At 36.8% G+C, this 21,709-nt stretch overlaps 1 protein-coding gene across 4 annotated transcripts in view; it reads left to right on the plus strand.

Annotated features, from left to right (window-relative positions):
* Positions 1 to 21,709, plus strand: part of CLHC1 (clathrin heavy chain linker domain containing 1) — a 186,400-nt gene that overhangs the window by 80,695 nt on the left and 83,996 nt on the right. For all 4 annotated transcript variants that reach the window (XR_005212352.1, XM_037806840.1, XM_037806838.1 and 1 more), the window contains 2 exons: positions 7,791 to 7,993; positions 20,756 to 20,935. Coding sequence is in view for 3 of the 4 variants with exons in the window: in XM_037806840.1 (XP_037662768.1) it covers positions 7,791 to 7,993; positions 20,756 to 20,935 (383 nt within the window). In the remaining variant the exon portion in view is untranslated. The remainder of the gene's footprint in view (positions 1 to 7,790; positions 7,994 to 20,755; positions 20,936 to 21,709) is intronic.

Below are 21,709 nucleotides of genomic sequence, written 5' to 3' on the forward strand. Positions count from 1 at the left end.
TAAGGTAAATCAGACTAAAGGGTAAATGACAATATTGACGGTGTTTTTAAAACTTCAACTTCTGTGTGAGACCAAAGGTAGAGATGTTTATTAGGTGCCAAATCTATATTTTTTTGTAACACACTATATAATATAACTTGTATGGTCAGTTTATTCAAACAACATAATTACACAGAATGTTGAATAGGGAGTGAAATCTGGTTGGTTTGTATAGGTTAATGTGAAGCCCCAATGCATCCCAGGTAATTTGGGCAGAGAATAAAAGTGTATTTGCAAATCCCCTTTGAGGGACTGGGGGGAAAATGTGGAAATATTAAATTTCCCCACCTGGGGAATTAATGATATTCTCACAAGCATTGGGGGCTACCAATTTAGAAGGCCGAGCCCTTGATCTTGGGGCTTGCCCTCATGAAGTTTGATACTGCATAGGAGAAGCTAAGCCTACTTAAAATTGTGCCTAAGAGTCACCCCCAGAGAACCTCTTTTTTTGCTCGGATGTGGCCTCTCTATCTAAGCCAACTCTGCAGGTAAACTCACTGTCCTACCCCCTATGTGGGACATGACTCCCAGAAGTGTAAATCTCCCTGGCAACGTGGGACATAACTTGGGGGATGAGCTTGGCTCTGGGATCATGGGATTGAGAAAGCCTTCTTGACCAAAAGGGGGAAAGAAATGAAAAAAAATAAAGTTTCAGATAGAGTCGAGAGGTCATTATGGAGGCTATTCTTATGCATTACATAGATATCCCTTTTTAGTTTTCAGTGTATTGGAATAGCTAGAAGGAAATACCTGAAACTGTTGAACTGCAACCCAGTAGCCTCTATTCTTAAAGATGATTTTGTAATTATATAGCTTACACTGTGTGATCGTGTGATTGTGAAAACTTTTTGACTCCCACTCCCTTTAACCAGTGTATCGAAAGATGAATAGAAAAATGAGAACAAGGAGTAAATGAATAATATGGAGGGATGGAGAGTATGGGATGTTTTGAGTGTTCTTTTTAACTTTAACTTTTATTCTTATTCTTTTTTCTGTGTAGTAATGAAAATCTTCAAAAAATTATTGTGGTAATAAATGCACAACTTATAATGGTAAAAAAAATAGAGCTTCTGTAAATAAATAAGAAAGCAGGAATGATAGCCAATAATAAATTAGGCAAAAGATATGAACAGATAATTCACCAGAGAAAAACTGCAAGTTGTTAGTAAAACCTCACTAATAACAAAAAGAACAAACTAAAAAAAAAATACACTAGAGACATACAACAGTAGATTTGAACACATACAAGAAAGAATCATTAAACCAGAAGACAGGACTATTGAAACAATACAATCAGAGAAACAGATAGAGAAAAGAATAGGAAAAATTGAGTCATGTCTTGGAGATTTGAGTGACAGCATGAAGCACACAAACATCTGTGTCATGGGTGTCCCAGAAGGAGAAGAGAAGGGAAAAGGGGCAGAAAGAATATTTGAGGAAATAATGGTTGAAAACTTCCCAAGTTTTATGAAAGACATAAATATACATGCCCAAGAAGTGCAACATACTCCAAACAGAATAAATCCTAATGGACCTACTCCATGACACATACAAGTCAGAATGTCAGATGCCCAGCATAAAGAGAGAATTCTTAAATCAGCAAGAGAAAAGGGATTTGTCACATACAAAGGATCCTCATTAAGACTAAGACTAAGTGCTGATTTCTCATCAGAAACCATGGAATTGAGAAGGCAGTGGTATGATTTATTTAAGGTACTGAAAAAGAAAAACTGCCAGTCCAAAATTCTTTTTTTTTTTATTTTTTTTAGTAAGATTTAGTCAATACCATACAATCAGCAAAAGTATATAATGCATTGATCATATTACCATGATATAGATGTTCATTCATCATCCTGATCTTTTTTTTTTAACATTTTCTTTGTACCAGAAAAAATGAAAGCAAGAATAAAAAAAAAAAGAGTAAAAACAGAACACCCAAACTGCTCCCCCCCATTATTCATTTAGTTTTTTTGTTATTTTGTGTGGTTTTTTTTTTGTTTTTTTTTTTGTTTTGTTTTTGCCCCATTTTTCTACTCATCCATCCATACACTGGACAAAGAGGAGTGTGATCCACATGGCTTTCCCAATCACATTGTCACCCCTCATAAGCTACGTTGTTATACAGTCGTTTTCAAGATTCAAGGGTTTTGGGTTGTAGTTTGATAGTTTCAGGTATTTACTACTAGCTATTCCAATTCATTAAAACCTAAAAAGAGTTGTCGATATTGTGCATAAGAGTGCCCACCAGAGTGGCCTCTTGGCTCCCTTTGGAATCTCTCTGCCACTGAAACTTATTTCATTTCCTTTCACATCCCCTTTTTGGTCAAGATGTTCTCCATCCCACAATGCCAGGTCTAGATTCCTCCCCAGGAGTCATATTCCATGTTGCCAGGGAGATATACTCCCCCTGGGTGTCAGATCCCACGTAGTGGGGAGGCCAGTGATTTCACCTGCCAAGTTGGCTTAGCTAGAAAGAGAGGGTCACATCTGAGCAACAAAGAGGCATTCAGGACCAAAATTCTTTATGTGGCAAAATTGTCCATCAAAAAATGGGGGAGAGTTTAAAATATTCACAGATAAACAGAAACTGAGAGAGTTTCTCAACAAAATACTTGCCATCCCAGAATTACTAGAGGGAATTCTGTAGGTGAAAGGAGAAGACAGAAGAGAGTGGCCTGGAGTACTGTGAAGAAATGAAGATCTTCAGTATGGTTAACTAAAAGGGTATGTACAAAATCCCATAGTACTGTATCCTCAACATACACAGCTACTCCTTACGTCCTATAAGAGTCAGAATACAATTTAACAAGAAAAGGGCATTTTTTTGGTAATGGACACACAAAATATGAAGTGGTGTTGTGGGACAAAGACAACATAAAAAAGGGGAACAGATGGATATGGGAACAGAGAACATGTATGGTATTGATGCTAGCTTGGTATCTTTTCAAATTAGTAGGTTATAGATGTAGGTTGTATAATATAAACCCCAGGGTATCCACAAAGACAGTATTTTTAAAATATACAGAAACAAAAATGAGAAGGGGATCAATCAGATACATCACAAAAGAGCAACTATATGGAAAAGGAGGTGTAATAAAGGAAAAGAGAGACAAACAAGTTATGACATATGAAAAACAAAAGAGAAAATGACTGAAGTAAGTATTGCCTTTACAGTGATTAACACTGAATGTTAATAGATTAAACTTCCTAATCAAAAAACACAGATTTGCATAATGGATAAAAAAGTATGATACAACTGTATGTTGTTTACAAGAGACTCACCTTAGACCCAAAGACACAAATAGCTTGAAAGTGAGAGGATAGAAAAAAATATTACATGCAAATAGTAACCAAAAAAGAGCTGGGGTAGTTATGTTAATATCAGACAAAAGAGACTTTAAGTCAAAAGTTGCTATAAGAGACAAAGAAGGACACTATATGCTAATAAAAGGGGCAATCCATGAAGAAGAAAGAATTATCATTGATATTTATGCACCTAACCACTGTGCACTAAAATACATTAAACAAACACTGGCAAAACTGAAGGTAGAAATAGACATCTCTACAATGATGATTACAGACTTCAATTCACCACTTTCATCAATAGATAGAACATCTGAACAGAAGATCAAAAGGAAACAGAGAACTTGAATAATATGAAAAATGAGCTAGATCTAACAGACATATGTAGAACATTGCACCCAAAATAGCAGGATATACATTCTTCTCAAGTGTACATGGACTGTTCTTAGGATAAACCATATGTTGGGGCACAAAACAAATCTCAATAAATTTTAAAAGATTAAAATTATATAAAGCATCTTCTCTGATCATGGTGGAATGAAGTTGGAAATCAATAACTGGCAGAGAACTGGATAATCCACAAATATATGGAAGTTAAAATACACACTCTTAACAATCATTGAATCGAAGAAACTACAAGGAAAATCAGTAAATATTTTGAGGTGAATGAAAATGAGAATACAACATTTCAGAACTTTTGGGATGCAGTGAAGGCAGTGCTCAGAGGGAAATTTATAGCCTTTAATGCTTACATTAAAAAAAGACAAAGAGCTAAAATCAAATACCTAACTTTACACCTGGAGGAATTAGAAAAGAATAGTAGACTAAGCCCAAAGCCAGCAGAAGGAAGAAATAACAAGTATTTGAGCAGAAATAAATGAAATTGAGAATAAAAAAAACAAGAGCATTAGGAAACCCAAAAGTTTGTTCTTTGAAAAGATCAATAAAATTGGCAAGCCCTTAGCTAGACTGACAAAGAAGAAAGAGAAGACATAAATAAAATCAGAAATGAGAGGGGGAATGTTACTGCTGATCCCACAGAAATAAAAAGGTTCATAAGAGGATGCTATGAATAGTGGTGTGCCAATAGGCAACCTAGATGAACCGGACAGATTCCTAGAAACAGACCATAAACAAAAATTTTCTCGAAATGGATCAAAGACCTAAATATAAGAACCAGAACCATAAACTCCTAGAAGAAAATGTAGGGAAGCATCTTCAGGATCTTGTGTTAGGCAATGTTTTCTTAGACTTTATGCCAAAAGCGTGAGCAACAACAACAAAATAGATAAATGGAACCTCATTAAAATTAAAAACTTTTGTGCATCAAAGGACTTTATCACAAAAGTGTAAAGAAAACCTACTCAAGGGGAGAAAATATTTGAAAACTGCATATCCAATAAGTGTTTAATATCCAGAATATGTAAAGAACTCCTACACATCAACAATAAAAAGATAACCCAATTTTTAAAATGGGTAAAATACTTGAATAGGCATTTCTCCAAAGAAGATATACGAATTGCCAAAGAGCACATGAAAAGATGCTCAATGTCATTAGTCATTAGGGAAATACAAATCAAAACCAGAATGAGATACCATTTCTCACCCACTAGGACGTATACTATTGAAAAAAAAACTACAGAAAATTAGAAGTGTTGGAGAGGTTGTGGAGAAATAGAAACTCTCATTCACTGCTGGTGGGAATGTAAAATTGTGCAGCCACTGTGGATGACAGTTTGGCACTTCCTCAGAAAGCTAAGTATAGAAGTACTGTATGACCCAGCAATCTCTCTACTAGGTATATACCCACAAGGAATTGAAATCGGAAATTCAAACCAATATTTGCTTACTGATGTTCATAGCAGCATTATTCACAATTGCCAAAAGATGGAAACATCCCAAGTGTCCATCACCTGACGAATGGATAAACAAAATGTGGTATATAAATAATGGAATATTATTCAGTCATAAAACTGATACATGTGACAACATGGATTAACCTTGAAGACATTATGCTGAGTGAAATAAGCCAGACACGAAAGGACACTTACTATATGATATCACTTATATGAAATAGTTAAATAAGCAAACTCATAGAGTTAGAATCTAGAATATGGGTTACTCAGGGGCTGGGATGGGGTAGCAAATATGTAGTTAATGTATAATTTGTACAGAATTTCTATTTAGCTTGATTGTAAAGGCTTGGAAATGGATGGTAGTTATGGTAGCACAAAATTGTGAGTGTAGTTAACAGCACTGAATTATAAATATGAATGTGGTCATAATACAAAATTTTGGGTCATATATATGTTACTAGAATAAAAATTAAGCTTAAAACATAGGACTGTACCCACATTAATGCAAGGTGTTAATAATAGGGTGGTATATGGGGAAAAAATGCACCCTAATGTAAATATGGACTATGTTAATATACAAGGTTAGTATTCTTCCATCAGTTGTAACAAAGGTACCACACTAATGCAAGATATTAACCATGGAGGGAGGGGGTGGGCAGTATATGGGAATGCTGTATTTTTTACATGATTTTTCCATAAACCTACAACTTCAATTAAAAAAATTTTTAAAGAAATGATACTTCACAAGCATTAGTTCTATAAATTGCAGACATTGCTCCTTGGAGAGAAACAGCATTCTCTGAAATGTTAACTTTGCACAGGTATTCTATAAGTAGCAGTAAGCAAATACCATGCTTGGATTTAGTGATTGTGTATTACCTTTATTTCGGAATTAAAGAAAATCTAAAATCTGATTTATAATCAAATATGCCCTACTTTACTAGTGGAGTTAAGTACATTTTCTTTATTTATTAGTCATTTGCATTCTCCAGAGCCAGTCTAGTCTCAGATCCACTTTTAGAAGTCCCTGAAAGAATCCTGTTAAAGTTGGAAGTGGCAGGGAGGAAAGCCAAAAAGAGACTTTAGGGAAACAAAAAAAGGGTATATGTGGTGATTGGGTAAAGAAAACAGGGAAGGAGGTTCCCAGGCCCATTTCCAGTGCTTTCCAGGCTGTTTGACTACCTCTCTTTCCCCAAGGACTGAAATTCCTCTGCTTTTCTTTTCCCTTTTTAACTCCAGCAGCAGTTCCATTTGGAGGGGTGGGGGGGCTTGACCCTCTTTCTCCATTAGGATAGTTTTTCTTATATATCAGAATCTTCTTTCCTATCATCCTTTTGGAAAATGACAAGCTAGGACTGAGCAACCTCGTTCTTGGACCTGGGCCCTCTCTCAGGTGAAACAGCATCTTAGGACAGACTATAGCTGATGATGGTGACCACTTTAAAAAAATAAAATATTGGTGCTACTAGGAAAAGGAAATACTAAAATACTGGTATTGTATTCAGTACATAGAATAAAATAATTACTTGTTCAACCTCAGGAAAAGTTGTGGCTGAAGCTACCAAAGCCTATATTTTGCCAAGAATTGCTTACTTAATAATTTGTACCCAGTAGCTGCCTTCTTATTTTAGACCCTCCTCTCTGCTGTCTACTCCAACAAACACAGAGGGCTTTATTTTCTTTTGTATGAATTTTCAATAAAGAGACATTTTGTAGAAGCTTTAGGATTTCATTTTAATGTTATTGGAATTTGTTACATGTATACAGACACCAATATTATGTGATTGCTGTTATTCTGTATTATTAATTAAAAATATAACTAAAGCACACTTTCCATATAATCAGTAATTCAAAGTTATATCTTTAATCACACCCAATGTTCATTGCTTGTGTTGATAGTTTCTATGTGAAGTTACTGTCATAGTTCAGATGGTCCACATAAATTATGTATAAAGATTGCACGTTAAAATATGATGACACGTGAAATCTATTCAATTAAACCATCTTAAAAGAACCACATCTTAAGTCTCTCCTAAAAGCTAGTTATGTGTTTTATTTTCTGTTGTTTCTTATAAATCCCTAGCAAAATTTTAAAGTAACAGTGATGTCACACTTTCTTTGTTTTCCTGTTAGTACAAATGCTTCCAAGATTTATCACTAATTATGAGCTGATTTTTTTTTTTGTCATTTTCTTTAACATTTAATAAGTGCTTACATTCTATGGGGTTAAGAATCTAGACAACTGCAGAGAACACTGAGACCCCCAATTATAAGAGAATTTTTGTTTACCTTGTAATTTCAAATCCCATCAATCTTTTCAGGAATGTTTTAACCTTCTTTGTGGACTTTTTAAAAACGAGTTCAGCTTTGCCAAATATCTTCCCCTAAAGGAACACATGCTCTGATTGTTTTTGTTCTTGTTGTTAAATCTTAGATATGACAATTACTCCTAAATCACCAATTGCTTATTCACTTGCAATTCTTACAGGTCATCGAGAGTCCAGTTCCACCGTGTTAAATTTTCAAGTATTTCAGAGTTTCACCCACTCATCAAAAGCTTTATAACGTGTGCCTTATCAATGCTTTGTCTAGGCTGACGTTTTCCGAGGAAGTTGGGGATGTGATTTGTGATTTTGGGGAGCAGGATACTTATAACAGATCCAAGTGCCTGGCTTTAGCTCAAATGATCTACAGTGCATGTGGCCTGCACCAGAAAGTTCTTCTTTGCATGTGTAAACAGGGTCAAATTTATGGGGCCGTGGAATATGTACAACAATTCAAGGACTTTACTTCTGGTATGTCTGCTTATTCCTATACATTCAAATTAATTGTAAGATCACCTATGATTGCAGGCAATATTTTGAACATAAGTTATAAAATACATTTTACATATGCTGGTAAGTAGGATATTTCTTTTGTAATTTTTAATGAAAATAGTTAAGCTGGAGCTGGTCGACTTTCATGATGGATATTCAGATCTATTATGTACTTCTTCAGTGTATAAACATTTAATAACTGAGTGCTGGATAATTCTGGTAATATACCATTTTAGATATAAATTTAATGGTTATCTTGGACTATGCTACTTGAAGATTTTTTCTTTTAAAAAGCTGTACTTACTTGACATGTTGAATAATGTTCTGAACTGATTATAAGCATTAGAAATGAAAAATTAGTGAAATAATGTTAATTTCAAAATTTTGAAACACCTGGGTTGCAATTAAGAAGTGATCTGAGAGAACTGTGTACCTTAGGTTGACTTTGGTTGAATGAGCTGATACCTTATTAATGCATCTTCTTGGGCAGTAATTTTAATGTACTGACATCTCTCCATCTTCCAGAAACACGTCAATCCCGATTTGCAGGCTATGTATCCCAATTCTAAGAAGCTGCAAAGCTATGGAACCAACCATAGCAATTTTAAGTCACATTTTTCCGGGAAAAGGGGTCTTTTATAGCAGTTGAATCTGATCATTTTCAAAGTATAAATTGACTTACACTTAGAATCTATGTATTTTTTAAAGTTACTGATTTCTTCATTCATTAGAGTAACTGCATGATTGACATTACTAGTGTAATAATAGCTAATAGGCTTTTTACATGTATTATCTCACTTACTCTTTATGGTAACTCTATGAAGTAGGTTTTGCTGTTATCCCTGTTTTATAGATGAAGCAAACTATGTTTCCATAGAAAGGATAAAGCACAGAAAGGTAATTTGCCTATAGTCACATGGTGATGGGACAGAATTTGGCATAGAGGGATTATTTGATATTTGTTGAGTGATTTACAGATTTTTCATTATTCTTATCTAATTAGATAGACTGTGTTTCTGTGTTGTGTTATTTTTTCCACAATCAAGAATTATTGTAGTTTACAAAAGTTTAGGCTGGAACATAGATTTAAGTACTCATGGAATTTTTATCAAATGAAATGTGAAGTTTCTTTTTTGCTTGCAAAATTTGCCTTTCACAAGTGCGGAGAAACATGATTGACTTATTGTCATCTTATGTTCCTCTAATAGTGCATTACACTCAAAAATAAGTAAATATACATTATAATAATTTAAAGAGTAATAATTCCCCTGTATAGTAAAAACCTTTATATTTATCCTCAGAATATATTTAGTACAAGTCATAAAAGGAAAATGATAACAAATGGGAAAAATTAAACTTAAAAGATAAAGGCATTTTTAGAAAATCCCTTTGCTTTATTTACTTTTTAGTGAGAAACAGCAACAGCTTTCTAAGTTATCATCTTTGGCATTGGGGCACGGATTTGGTTCATTAATACTTCCTGATTTCAGAAAGAAATGTTCTATTTCAGATTTAAACTATCACTTTTATATATATTTTTTAATTTTATTATGAAATAAATTCAAACTTACAGGAACAGTTGCAAAAACAATACAAAACCCATACACAGAACTTCAGCATACCCTGACCCCTCTCCCCCGATACTCCGATCCACCAACTTTAATATCCTGTCACATCACCATTTCTTTCTTTCCCTCCCTCCCTCCCTCCCTATCATCCATCATCTATTGCTCTGTCTTCTGAACATATGAGAGCAAGCTGCACACATCCTTGAACAAACAATATAATTCACATATACAATTCCCAAGAACAAGAACATTCTTTTATGCAACCCCATTAAATGCAGCTAAGAAGTTCAAGAAATTCAACATTGATACAAAGCTTATCTTCTATATTTCCTTTTTTTTTTTCTTGTTGTCCCCACTGTGTCCCTTTGAGCCTCCTCTCCTCCATCCTCAGATCCCATCCAGGATCATCCTTGGCATTTAATTGTCATTGCCTATTTAGAATGTCTTTTCCTTTTTTTTTTCCCTCTCAATTGTGGAAACATATATACAGCCTAAATCTTCCCATTCCAGCCCCTCCCTAGCATTCCATTAGTGGGATTAATCACATTTAGAATGTTGTAATTCTATCACCTTTCCACCATCTATTACTAGAAATTTCCCTTCACCCCAAACAGCAACCCTACACTCATTTCTTAACTCCCATTGCCCTTTCCCCCACTTCTTGTAACCCATACTCTACTTTTCATCTCTATGGTCATATTCTCTGATAATCTCTTTGTGTTTACTGTGGGGCTTAAATTTAACCTCTTAAATCTATAACAATCTTGTTTTTCTTTGATACCAACTTAACTTCAACAGGACACATAAACTATGTTCCTGTACTCCTCCATTCCTCCACCTTTATGTAGTTCTTGTCAAAAATTACATATTTTACATTGAGTCCAAAATCACTGATTTGTCGTTAGAGTTTATGTATTTTATATCCTGTAGGAAGTAAATAGTGGAGTTACAAATCAAAAATTATTGACTTCTATTTGTATTCCATTGTGGTCAGAGAATGTGCTTTGAATATATTCAATTTTTTTTTTTAATTTCTTGATGCTTGTTTTATGTCCCAGCATATGGTCTATTCTGGAGAAAGATCCGTGATCACTAGAGAAAAATATGTGTCCTGGTGATTTGGGATGTAATGTTCTATATATGTCTGTTAAATTTTTCGATATCTCTCTTTCTTTTCTTTGTTTCTCTGTTGGTAGGGTTCCCTTCAGTATCTGAAGTAGGGCAGGTCTTTTATTAGCAAAATCTCTCAGCATTTGTTTGTCTGTGAAAAATTTAAGCTCTCCCTCAAATTTAAAGGAGAGTTTTGCTGGATAAAGTGTTCTTGGTTGGAAATTTTTCTCTCTCAGAATTTTAAATATGTCATGTCACTGCCTTCTCACCTCTATGGTGGCCACTGAGTAGTCACTACATAGTCTTATGTTGTTTCCTTTGTATGTGGTGAATTGTTTTTCTCTTGCTGCTTTCAGAACTTGCTCCTTCTCTTCAGTATTTGACAGTCTGACCAGAATATGTCTTGGAGTGGGTTTATTTGGATTTATTCTATTTGGAGTTCGCTGAGCATTTATGATTTGTGTATTTATATTATGTAGAATGTTTGGGAAGTTTTCCCCAACAATTTCTTTGAATACTCTTTCTAGACCTATACCCTTCTCTTCCCCTTCTGGGACACCAATGAGTCTTAAATTTGGACGTTTTATTTTATCTATCGTACCCCTGAGATCCATTTCAATTTTTTCAATTTTTTCCCCCATTCTTTTGTTCTTTCATTTTCCATTCTGTGGTCATCGAGGACACTGAGTCATTGTTCAGCTTCCTCTAATCCTGTATTATGAGTATCCAGAGTCTTTTTAATTTGGCCAACATTTTCTTTTATTTCCATAAGGTCTTCTTTTTTTTTATTTACTCTTGCAATTCCTTCTTTATGCTCTTCTAGAGTCTTCTTTATGTCCTTTATATCCTGTGCCATGCTCTTCTTCATGTCCTTTATGTCCTGTGCCATGCTCTCATTGTTTGATTTTCGGTCTTTGATTAATTGTGCAAAGTACTGTGTCTCTTCTGATATTTTGATTTGTCTGTTTGGGTTTGGGTTCTCCATATCATCTGGTTTTATCATATGCTTTAAGATTTTCTGTTGTTTTTGGCCTCTAGGCATCTGCTTTACTTGATAGGGTTCTTTCTGGATATAATACTGCTATCTAATTGTTCAGATCTATAGCTTTGTGGTGTATACTTTCTCTAGCCAGCAGATGGCATCCGCGAGTCACCTATTCCCCTCAAGTCAGTTCTCCTCAACTTTGTCTTTGTGGTGTGTGGGTATCTGATTCTTGTGGGGTTCAATTGGTGCACTAAGTTTGGGTGTGTTGTTGGTGCTGTCCGCCCTGAATGTGGGGCATGTGTCTGGGTGGTTAGGGAGGCAGGGCAGCTTTAATAATCAAACCTCCCAGGTGTTCCTGGAGATTTAAGGCTATTACAAGAGTCTAAGCCTTCATTTCAGTGTTGCCACAGATTGTCTCTGCTGCTGACCAACAAGTCCTTGGTATTGGTGTAGGGTCCCTGGGATTTCCAAGTGGGTCCCCCTTCCCAGCTGTGCTCTTCCAGGACCTCCGCTGAGGGAAGGCTGTGCCACATCACAAATGCATGCCGGCCTCCAGGGAAGCCCTGGGCCTCTGGGCTGTTCAGGGGCATTCCCAGCCTGCTTTAAAGATGGTTGAATGGGGCGTGTTAATTTCCCCCTTTTCGCACAGCTCCACCTTCCCAGCTCCAGGACAATTAGCTGTGGGTGCAGTAAAGGCCACTGTCCACGGCCAATATTGTGGCATGTGCATGGCCCTGTGGGAAACACTCTTGGTGTGGCTCTGGGCTACGGCTCCTTCCCCGGGCAGGAGTGTCTCCAGCCCGCTGGGGAGATGTTTGCAAGGTGCGCGATTTCTTTCTCCTTTTGGCTCCCCTCTATCCCCCTGGCCCCAAGACAATCAGGAGTGGGTGTGGGGAGGGCTATCCTCCATGCCAGATACCGAAGCATTGGCTACAGCCTGCTCCTGCAGTGCTTCACTGCATGGTTCTCACTGCCGTATCTGCAGCCGCTCCTGGGTTGTTTTTTTTTTTTTTTTTTCTTTAAAAAGAACTAGTCTGTCTCCGAACGCCAACCCCTGGTTTCCCCTCACCTCAGCGCGGCCGCCGGGCTTTCTGCTGGCTTACTCACTCGTTTCAGAATGCAGACTCCTGGTTTCACCAAATGCACAGTCCCTATGGATTTAGCAGACCTTGTCCAGCTGGTGCATCGCTGGAACTGGTGTTCTGGGTCACTTTCTGGCTTTTATCTAGTATTTTTCACAGAGGTGTTTTTTTGCCCTGTCTCACCTAGCTGCTGTCTTAGATTCTCTCTCCTATCACCCTTACATTTATAAGTTAAAAATCAAAACCAAAACTAAACAAAAACAAAAACAAAGAAACACAACAAAAAAATCCTAAAAAAGTCTTTTGTGCCAAAAGTGTAAATCTGACTAATGAGCATCTATTTTAAAGTAAAGATTCTTTTTGTTTTCTTTACTTTTTTTTTTTTTGCCCCATAATAACTTCTCCCCTAATAAAGCCTAAAATGGCTTTGCTTGTTCATCCTCCCCTATACCATTAAGCAAGTAAATGTACTAAGTATCTTTCCAGAAATTGGGTTTTTCTAGATTAGAAATCTCCATGGCTCTGTCTTTGAATAAATTTTTCCTTTCATTTGTCCCATCCTCATTTCCTCCAGTCCAGACCAGCAATGGTTCCATTTATACAGATTTCACAAAAATTCTGTAGGCTTGGAATGAAGTTTACAGGGGTCAAAGCCATCAGATAATAGGACTCTCCACAAATCCTTTGTGGATTACTCCATCTCCAATCCTTGCTTATACTAAAATGGCGGTTGGGTTCCATGTTTGGTTAAATCCTCACATGGGGCTGTAGCCTCTGGGGTTTCACTTTCTGGAAGCCCAGAAACTTCCAAACCATCAGTTTCTGGTTTCGTTGTACCCAAGAGTTCAAGTCTCAGTTTATCTCTGTCCTCTTGCATTTTACCATAAGCTTCAAGGAGAAGTAAGGCCGCACTTTCGATATTTAATTTCAAAATCTCCTCAGCTAAGTATTCCAGCTCATTGCTTTCAAATTCTGCCTACCATCCAATACCAGGACACAATTTTGCCAAATTCTCTGCCACTTTAAAACACGGATCACCTTTCTTCCAGTTTGCAACAACACATTCATCATTTCTGCTCAAGGCCTCATGAGAAGTATCTTTAGAGTCCATATTTCTACCAACAGTCTCTTCAAAGCCATCTAGGCCTTTTCTATCAAGCTCCTCACAGTTCTTCCAGAATCTTCCCCATATCCATTTAAAAAGCTGTTCCAACATATTTGGTATTTGCAAACTCAGCAGCACCCCACTTCTTTGGTGGTACCAAAATCTGTTCCAGTTTGCTAATGCTGCCATTAAGCATAATACCAGAAATGGATTGGCTTTTATAAAGGGGGTTTATTTGGTTACGAAGTTACAGTCTGAAGGCCATAAAATGTCCAATGTAAGGTGTCAACCATTGCGTACCTTCACTGAAGGATGGTCATTGGCATCCAGAAAACCTCTCTTAGCTTGGAAGGCACTTGGCTAGTGTCTGCTTGCTCTCAGGTTGCGTTTCAAAATGGTATTCTCCACATTGTCTGCATCAGCTTCCAACAGCCGTCTTCAAAATGTCTGTCACAGCTACAGCAGTGAGCTCCTGTCTGAGCTTATACAAGGCTCTAGTAAACTAATCAAGGCCCATGCTGAATGGGCAGGGCCACACCTCCATGGAAATTATCTAATCAGAGTTATCACCTACAGTTGGGTGGGTCACATCTCCATGAAAACAACCTAATCCAAAGATTCCAACTTAATATACACTGATATGTTTGCCCACACAAGATTACATCAGAGAACATGGAGTTGTGGGGGACATGATACATCCAAACTGGCACAGAGGCTCTCCAACTTTTTGGTCTCAGGTCTTCTTTATACCCTTAAGACTAAAAAGCTTTTGTTTATGTGGATTGTATCTATTGATATTTATCATATTAGAAAGTAAAATGAAATTTACAAATATTTATTCATAAAATAACAGTAGTAAACATGTTATCATAAATAAATTTTTTAATGAGAAATAACCGTATTTTCAAAACAAAACAATTCAGTGGAAAAAGTGACATTGTTTTACATTTTTGAAATCTCTCTAATGTTTGGCTTAATAGAAAACAGATAGATTCTCACTTCAGTATTCAGTTGTTGTAATATTACATGTCATGGGGCCTCTGGAAAACTCCACTGTATATTTGTGGGAAAATGAGAGTGAGAAAAATAGCATCTTAGTATTTTTATGTTTTATGGGGTTGACTTTGTAAACCCCAGCTGTACTTTGAGAACTGTTGAAGTTCTAGATTCTAGTGAGTTAAACAGAAAAATGGGCCCTTATAATCTTATTAAAAGAGGACATAATGAGATAAAAGAATGATTAATAATACATATAAGCCAAGGAATAAGAAAGTGGTTTCTGAAGTGTAGTAAGCAGAGGGGGCTGCTCATCACAGTATTTGGATTTGTGCCCCTTCTAATTAGAGACCGTAATTAGAGAGAATATCTTGCACATAACTTAGTAAAAATTGGTTAGTTAATAAATTCATGCAGAAGGATGTTTGAATACCTGATTACATGAAATAGAGAGAGAAACGGATATAAGTTAAAAAGCTCAATAGGGCAGAAGTGTTGGATGCTGGGTGGTGGTAAATAAATAAGCTTTGCCTTAGTAAAGGCCAGTTTCAGTGACCCAAATAGTAAACTTCTACATCCCTAAGGAAATGCTTTCATGGTTTTTTTTTTTTATTGTTTGACTTCTTCAGTATGGAGTCATATTCTGCTATTCCTTGTGTTTCTTCTCTTACCATTTCTCTGTATGTATCTATGTGAGTGTTTGTGTATACACACATGTATATATATATCATGTATGTATGTATACACACAATACTTACACATACATATATAGTATTTTGGATATGGACAGCACTATAGATTGGTGATGACTTGGCTTTTCGGGGTCAGACAAACTATTCTGCTTATACTATCTGTATAATTCCATAAGAATTAACTTCTCAAAGCCTGTTTCCTCCTTTGTAATAGGGAAATAATGGTATCTCATATTCTTAATGTTAAATGCAGTGGTTTAATATATATAAATTCCCAGCACAGTAAATATTTGTTTAGTAAATAATAGGTTTCCTAGTATATTGCCTTTCAGAGTACAAATTATGTTTATGATAGTTCTTAAAAGACTCAGAAATTATCTGAAAATTACCTCTATTGACCCAACAAGAATATTTTTAATTTAAAAAATCTAGGAATTTAACACAAAATTTAGAAATTTAAGAACACAAATCATAATTGTAGCCTTAAATTACCTCAATGGTTAACTAGTAGATTGAACCATATGAAATTGCTCTTTTTGTAGACCCCAAATTGTCAAATATTGGCAACTTCAAATGGTTCAACTTATAGCTACTTGAACTAGCCAATTGCTTCTTTTTTTTTAATTCAGTTTTATTGAGATACATTCACATACCATACCATCATCCATGGTATACAATCAACTGTTCACGGTACAATCATATAGTTATGCATTCATCACCACAATCTATTTCTGAACATTTTTCTTACATCAGAAAGAATCAGAATAAGGAAAAAAAAAAAGTAAAAAAAGAACACCCAAATCATCCCCCCCATCCCACCCTATTTGTCATTTAGTTTTTTTTTTTTTGAAGAAAACACTCCTTTTGTTTATTTGTTTTTTTTTTATTTTATTTTGAAATAAATTCAAAGTTGTAGGAACAGTTGCAAAAACAATACAAACCCCATACACAGAACTCCAGCATACCCTGACCTCCCCCCGATATCCCAATCCACCAACTTTAACATCCTGTCACACTGCTATTTCTTTCCCTCCATCCCTCCCTCCCTATCTATCACCCATCATCTATTGCTCTGTCTTCTGAACATATGAGAGCTAGTTGCACACATCCTTGAACAAACACTATAATTCACATATACAATTCCCATGAACAAGAACATTCTTTTATGCAATCCCATTAACTGCAGCTAAGTGGTACAAGAGATTCAACATTGATACAAAGCTTACATTCTATATTTCCCTTTTTTTTTTTTCTTTCCCTTATGTCTCAACTGTGTCCCTTTGAGCCTCCTCTCCTCCATCCTCAGATCCCATCCAGGGTCATCCTTGGCATTCAATTGTAACCTATTTAGACTGTCTTTTTTTTTTTTTCTCAATTGTGGAAACATATATACAGCCTAAATCTTCCCATTCCACCCCCTCCCTAGCATTCCATTAGTGGGATTAATCACATTCAGGATGTTGTAATGCTATCTCCTTCCCACCATCCATTACTAGAAATTTCCCTTCACCTCAAACAGCAACCCTACACTCATTTCTTAACTCCCCATTGCCCCTTCCTCCATTTCTCTTAACCCATACTCTACTTTTCATCTCTATGGTCATATTCTCTGATAATTTCTTTGTGTTTACTGTGGGGCTTAAAATTAACCTCTTAAATCCATAAAAATCTTGTTTTTCTTTGATACCAACTTAACTTCAATAGGACACATAAACTATGTTCCTATATTCCTCCATTCCCCCACCTTTATGTAGTTCTTGTCAAAAATTACATATTTTACATTGAGTTCAAAACCACTGATTTGTCATTAGAGTTTGTGTATTTTATATCATGTAGGAAGTAAACAGTGGAGTTACAATTCAAAAATTGTTGACTTCTATTTGTATTCCACTGTGGTCAGAGAATGTGCTTCGAATATATTCAATTTTTTTTTTTAATTTATTGAGGCTTGTTTTATGTCCCAGCATATGGTCCATTCTGGAGAAAGATCCGTGATCACTAGAGAAAAATGTGTGTCCTGGTGATTTGGGATGTGAGGTTCTATATATGTCTGTTAAAATTCTCTATATCTCTTTCTCCTTTCTTTGTTTCTCTGTCGGTAGGGCTCCCTTTAGTATCTGAAGTAGGGCAGGTCTTTTATTGGCAAAGTCTCTCAGCATTTGTTTGTCTGTGAAAAATTTAAGCTCTCCCTCAAATTTGAAGGAGAGTTTTGCTGGATAAAGGATTCTTGGTTGGAAATTTTTCTCTCTCAGAATTTTAAATATGTCATGCCACTGCCTTCTCGCCTCCATGGTGGCTGCTGACTAGTCACAACTTAGTCTTATGTTGTTTCCTTTGTATGTGGTGAATTGCTTTTCTCTTGCTGCTTTCAGAACTTGCTCCTTCTCTTCATTATTTGACAGTCTGACCAGAATATGTCTTGGAGTGGGTTTATTTGGATTTATTCTATTTGGAGTTCACTGGGCATTTATGCTTTGTGTATTTATATTGTGTAGAATGTTTGGGAAGTTTTCCCCAACAATTTCTTTGAATACTCTTTCTAGACCTTTACCCTTCTCTTCCCCTTCTGGGACACCAATGAGTCTTAAATTTGGACATTTTATTTTATCTATCTTATCCCTGAGATCCATTTCGATTTTTTCAGTTTTTTCCCCCATTCTTTCTTTTGTTCTTTCATTTTCCATTCTGTGGTCATTGAGGATGCTGAGTCGTTGTTCAGCTTCCTCTAATCTTGTATTATGAGTATCCAGAGTCTTTTTAATTTGGCCAACATTTTCTTTTATTTCCATAAGGTCTTCTATTTTTTTTATTTACTCTTGCAATTCCTTCTTTATGCTCTTCTGGAGTCTTCTTTATGTCCTTTATATCCTGTGCCATGCTCTTCTTCATGTCCTTTATGTCCTGTGCCATGCTCTCATTGTTTGATTTTAGGTCTTTGATTAATTGTGCAAAGTACTGTGTCTCTTCTGATATTTTGATTCGGGTGTTTGGAATTGGGTTCTCCATATCATCTGGTTTTATCATATGCATTAAGATTTTCTCTTGTTTTTGGCCTCTTGACATTTGCTTTGCTTGATAGGGTTCTTTCAAGTTGTAAAAAAAATACCAATCTTATTTTTCAGAAATACAAGTTGCTGGCGTACACTTTAACTAACCATCAGATGGTGTCTGCGAGTCACCTATACCCCTCAAGTCAGTTCTCCTCAACTTTGTCTTAATGGTGTGTGGGGAAATGATTCTTGTGGGGTTCAGTTGGTGAACTCAGTTTGGGTGTGTTGTTGGAGGTGTCCACCCTGAATGTGGGGTGTGTGTCTGGGTGGTTAGGGAGGCAGGGCAGCTTTAATATTCAAACCTCCCAGGTGTTCCTGGAGATTCAAGGCTGTTGCAAGATTCTAAGCCTTCATTACAGTTTTGCCCCAGATTTTCTCTGTTGCTGACCCACAAACCACTGGCATCAATGTAGTGTCTCTGAGTTTTCCGAGCGGACCCCTTCTCGGCTGTGATCTTCCAGGACCTCTGCTGAGGGAAGGCTGTGCTACGTCACAAGTGTACGCCGTCCCTCAAGGGAAGCCCCGGGCCTTGCAGGGGCGCTCTCAGCCTGATGCAAAGATCTCAACACCCCCCCTTTTTGCACAGTTCCTCCTTCCCGGCTCTGAGACAACTGGCGCGGCTCTGGGCTGTGGGCACGGCCCTGGGCAGGAGTGTCTCCAGCCCGCCGGGGAGCCAGCTGCAAGCAGCAGGGTTTCTTTCTCCATTTGGCTCTCCTCTCCGCTCCCCTGGCCCTGAGGGAATCTGCAGTGGGCTATCCTCCATGCCAGACACCGAGAGGCCAGCTCAGCCCGCTCCTGCCGTGCTTCACTGCGCGGTTCCCACCGTTGAAACTGCAGCTGCTCCTGGGTTTTTCCCTTTTTTTTTAAAAGAACCAATCCATCTCCAAATGCCAATCCCTGGCTTCCCCACACCACAGCACAGCTGCAGGTCTTTCAGCCGGCTTACTCACTTGTTTCAGAATGCAGACTACTGGTTTCACCAAGTGCATGGCCCCTGTGGTTCTAGCAGACCTTGTCCAGCTGGTGCATTGCTGAAACCGGTATTCTGGGTCACCTTCTGGTTTTTATCTAGTATTTTTCATGGAGGTGTTTTTTTGCCCTGTCTCACCTAGCCGCCATCTTAGGTTCTCCCTCGCCAATTGCTTCTTAAAATCATCATTTTAGAATTTATGAATACTTAATTTTTTAAGGAAAAATATTATTGAACCTATTTTTGATGTTTGTGTGCAAGGAACAGAAAGACAGACATTATATTCACTAGAATTTGGCCCAGGTATGAGCAACAAGATTTAGACAAACATGAAGCAGTATTAGATGGAACCTTAGAAATTATGTCCATCACTTTTCGGATACAGAAACTGAGATCCAAATGAGTAAGTAATTGGATGAAACTATGATTAGAATTCAGATTTCTTAATTGCTAATCTAGTTCTTTTCTATTTTACCACATTTCTTTTCATTACAGTCTGTATTAATTTGCCCAGCTGTTATGACAAATACCACACAATGGTTTTTGGTTTAACAACAGGAACTTATTGTCTTGTGTTCGGAGGCTAGAAGTCTTGCTTCCTTCTGGAGTTGGTAGCTTTCTAGTGAGAGATTGCCACAATCCTTGTGGTTCCTTGGCTTGAATCCCTACCTCATGTGTGATGTCTTTTCTTTTCTGGGTTCCTGCTGACTTCTGGCTTCTCCTGGTGGCCTTTTCTGATTCTGGCTTCCAATTTCTTTCTTTTATTAGGCCTCTAGTAGTCCAGATTAAGACCCAACCTCATTCAGTTGGGCCACACCTTAACTAAAAATGATATATTCAAGTGATCCTGTTTACAGTGAATTCATACCCACAGGAGTGTGGATTAAGATTAAGAACATGTCAAAATTGTGGTACTTAACTCAATCTACCACACCATCCTTTGATAAGCTTGTTTTTTTCCCTCATAATCTTTGTTATGGGGTGTTTTCCTTTGTTTGATTTTTGCTGTATTGAGCATGATTTTCATGGTTGAGTTGGAGTTTGGGTTGGAGTGGGGCACTGAGGAGTTTGGAAGGATTGGATAAAGAAGTGTTGATTGGGAAGTGTAGGCATTAGCTAGTCTCAGTTTCTAGCTGATTTGTCATATTAGGTTGAGACATAGTTTTTCATTTTCTGCTTCCAGATGACCTGTTGGAGCTAATAATGTTATGTCCCCAAACGGAATTAATTCAGTGCCTCACTAAAGAATGGAATGGGAAACCACCATCTTTATCTTTGGGTCTTGCCATACTTCATCTGTTTTCTGTAGATATGAAAAAAGTTGCCATTAAGCTACTTCAAGAAATGAATAAAGGTGGGAAAGGTAAGTACAGTAAAATATTGTTGTGGAAAAAATAGTAGTGGGTTGTTTAGGAGAGACTGAGATGGAGAAGGAAGTTGCTAGTAACAATTGAAATACTTGGACAACATTGTGGTGAAGTTTCAAGATTATTATGTATGAGTTAATTCATATTTTCCTAAGAGTTCCCTCTTGGCAAGTGTTAACTTTGGGAGTTTATAAATGTAAAGATTACCATATCAGTAATAGTCTATTGGCAATAGAATATATTTCTTTAGGGAATTGTAATAATTTATGATTTTATGAAACCTGAGGGAAATATCATAATAATTAAAATTTCTAAGACTATTCTAAAAACTTTGTATGTATTAACATGTATATATTTAGCAATCTTTTTGTGTGTATTTTAAATGTTTATCTAATAGATATAACTTTATACATATATATATATATATTTTATTCCTCAACCAAATATATGCATATTTACATATGGTATTCACTCTGAACCTAGTTCTGCCATGTGGTCAGGGATATCTAATCAGATCTCACTGTTTTCTTTCCTTTCATTAATTTAATGTCAAACTTGAGTAGACAACTGTGCCGGTTTGAATGTGTTGTGTCCCCCAAATGCCATTGTCTTTGTAGTCCTGTGGGGTAGACGTTTTTGGTGATGGTTGGATTTGCTTGGAATGTGCCCCACTCAGCTGTGGGAGATGATTCAGATGAGATGTTCCCATGGAGGCGTGGCCCCGCCCGTTTGGGGTGGGCCTTGATCAGTGGAGCTATATAAATGAGCTG

Source organism: Choloepus didactylus, chromosome 17, assembly GCF_015220235.1.
Source record: "Choloepus didactylus isolate mChoDid1 chromosome 17, mChoDid1.pri, whole genome shotgun sequence".
NCBI lineage: Eukaryota > Metazoa > Chordata > Mammalia > Pilosa > Megalonychidae > Choloepus > Choloepus didactylus.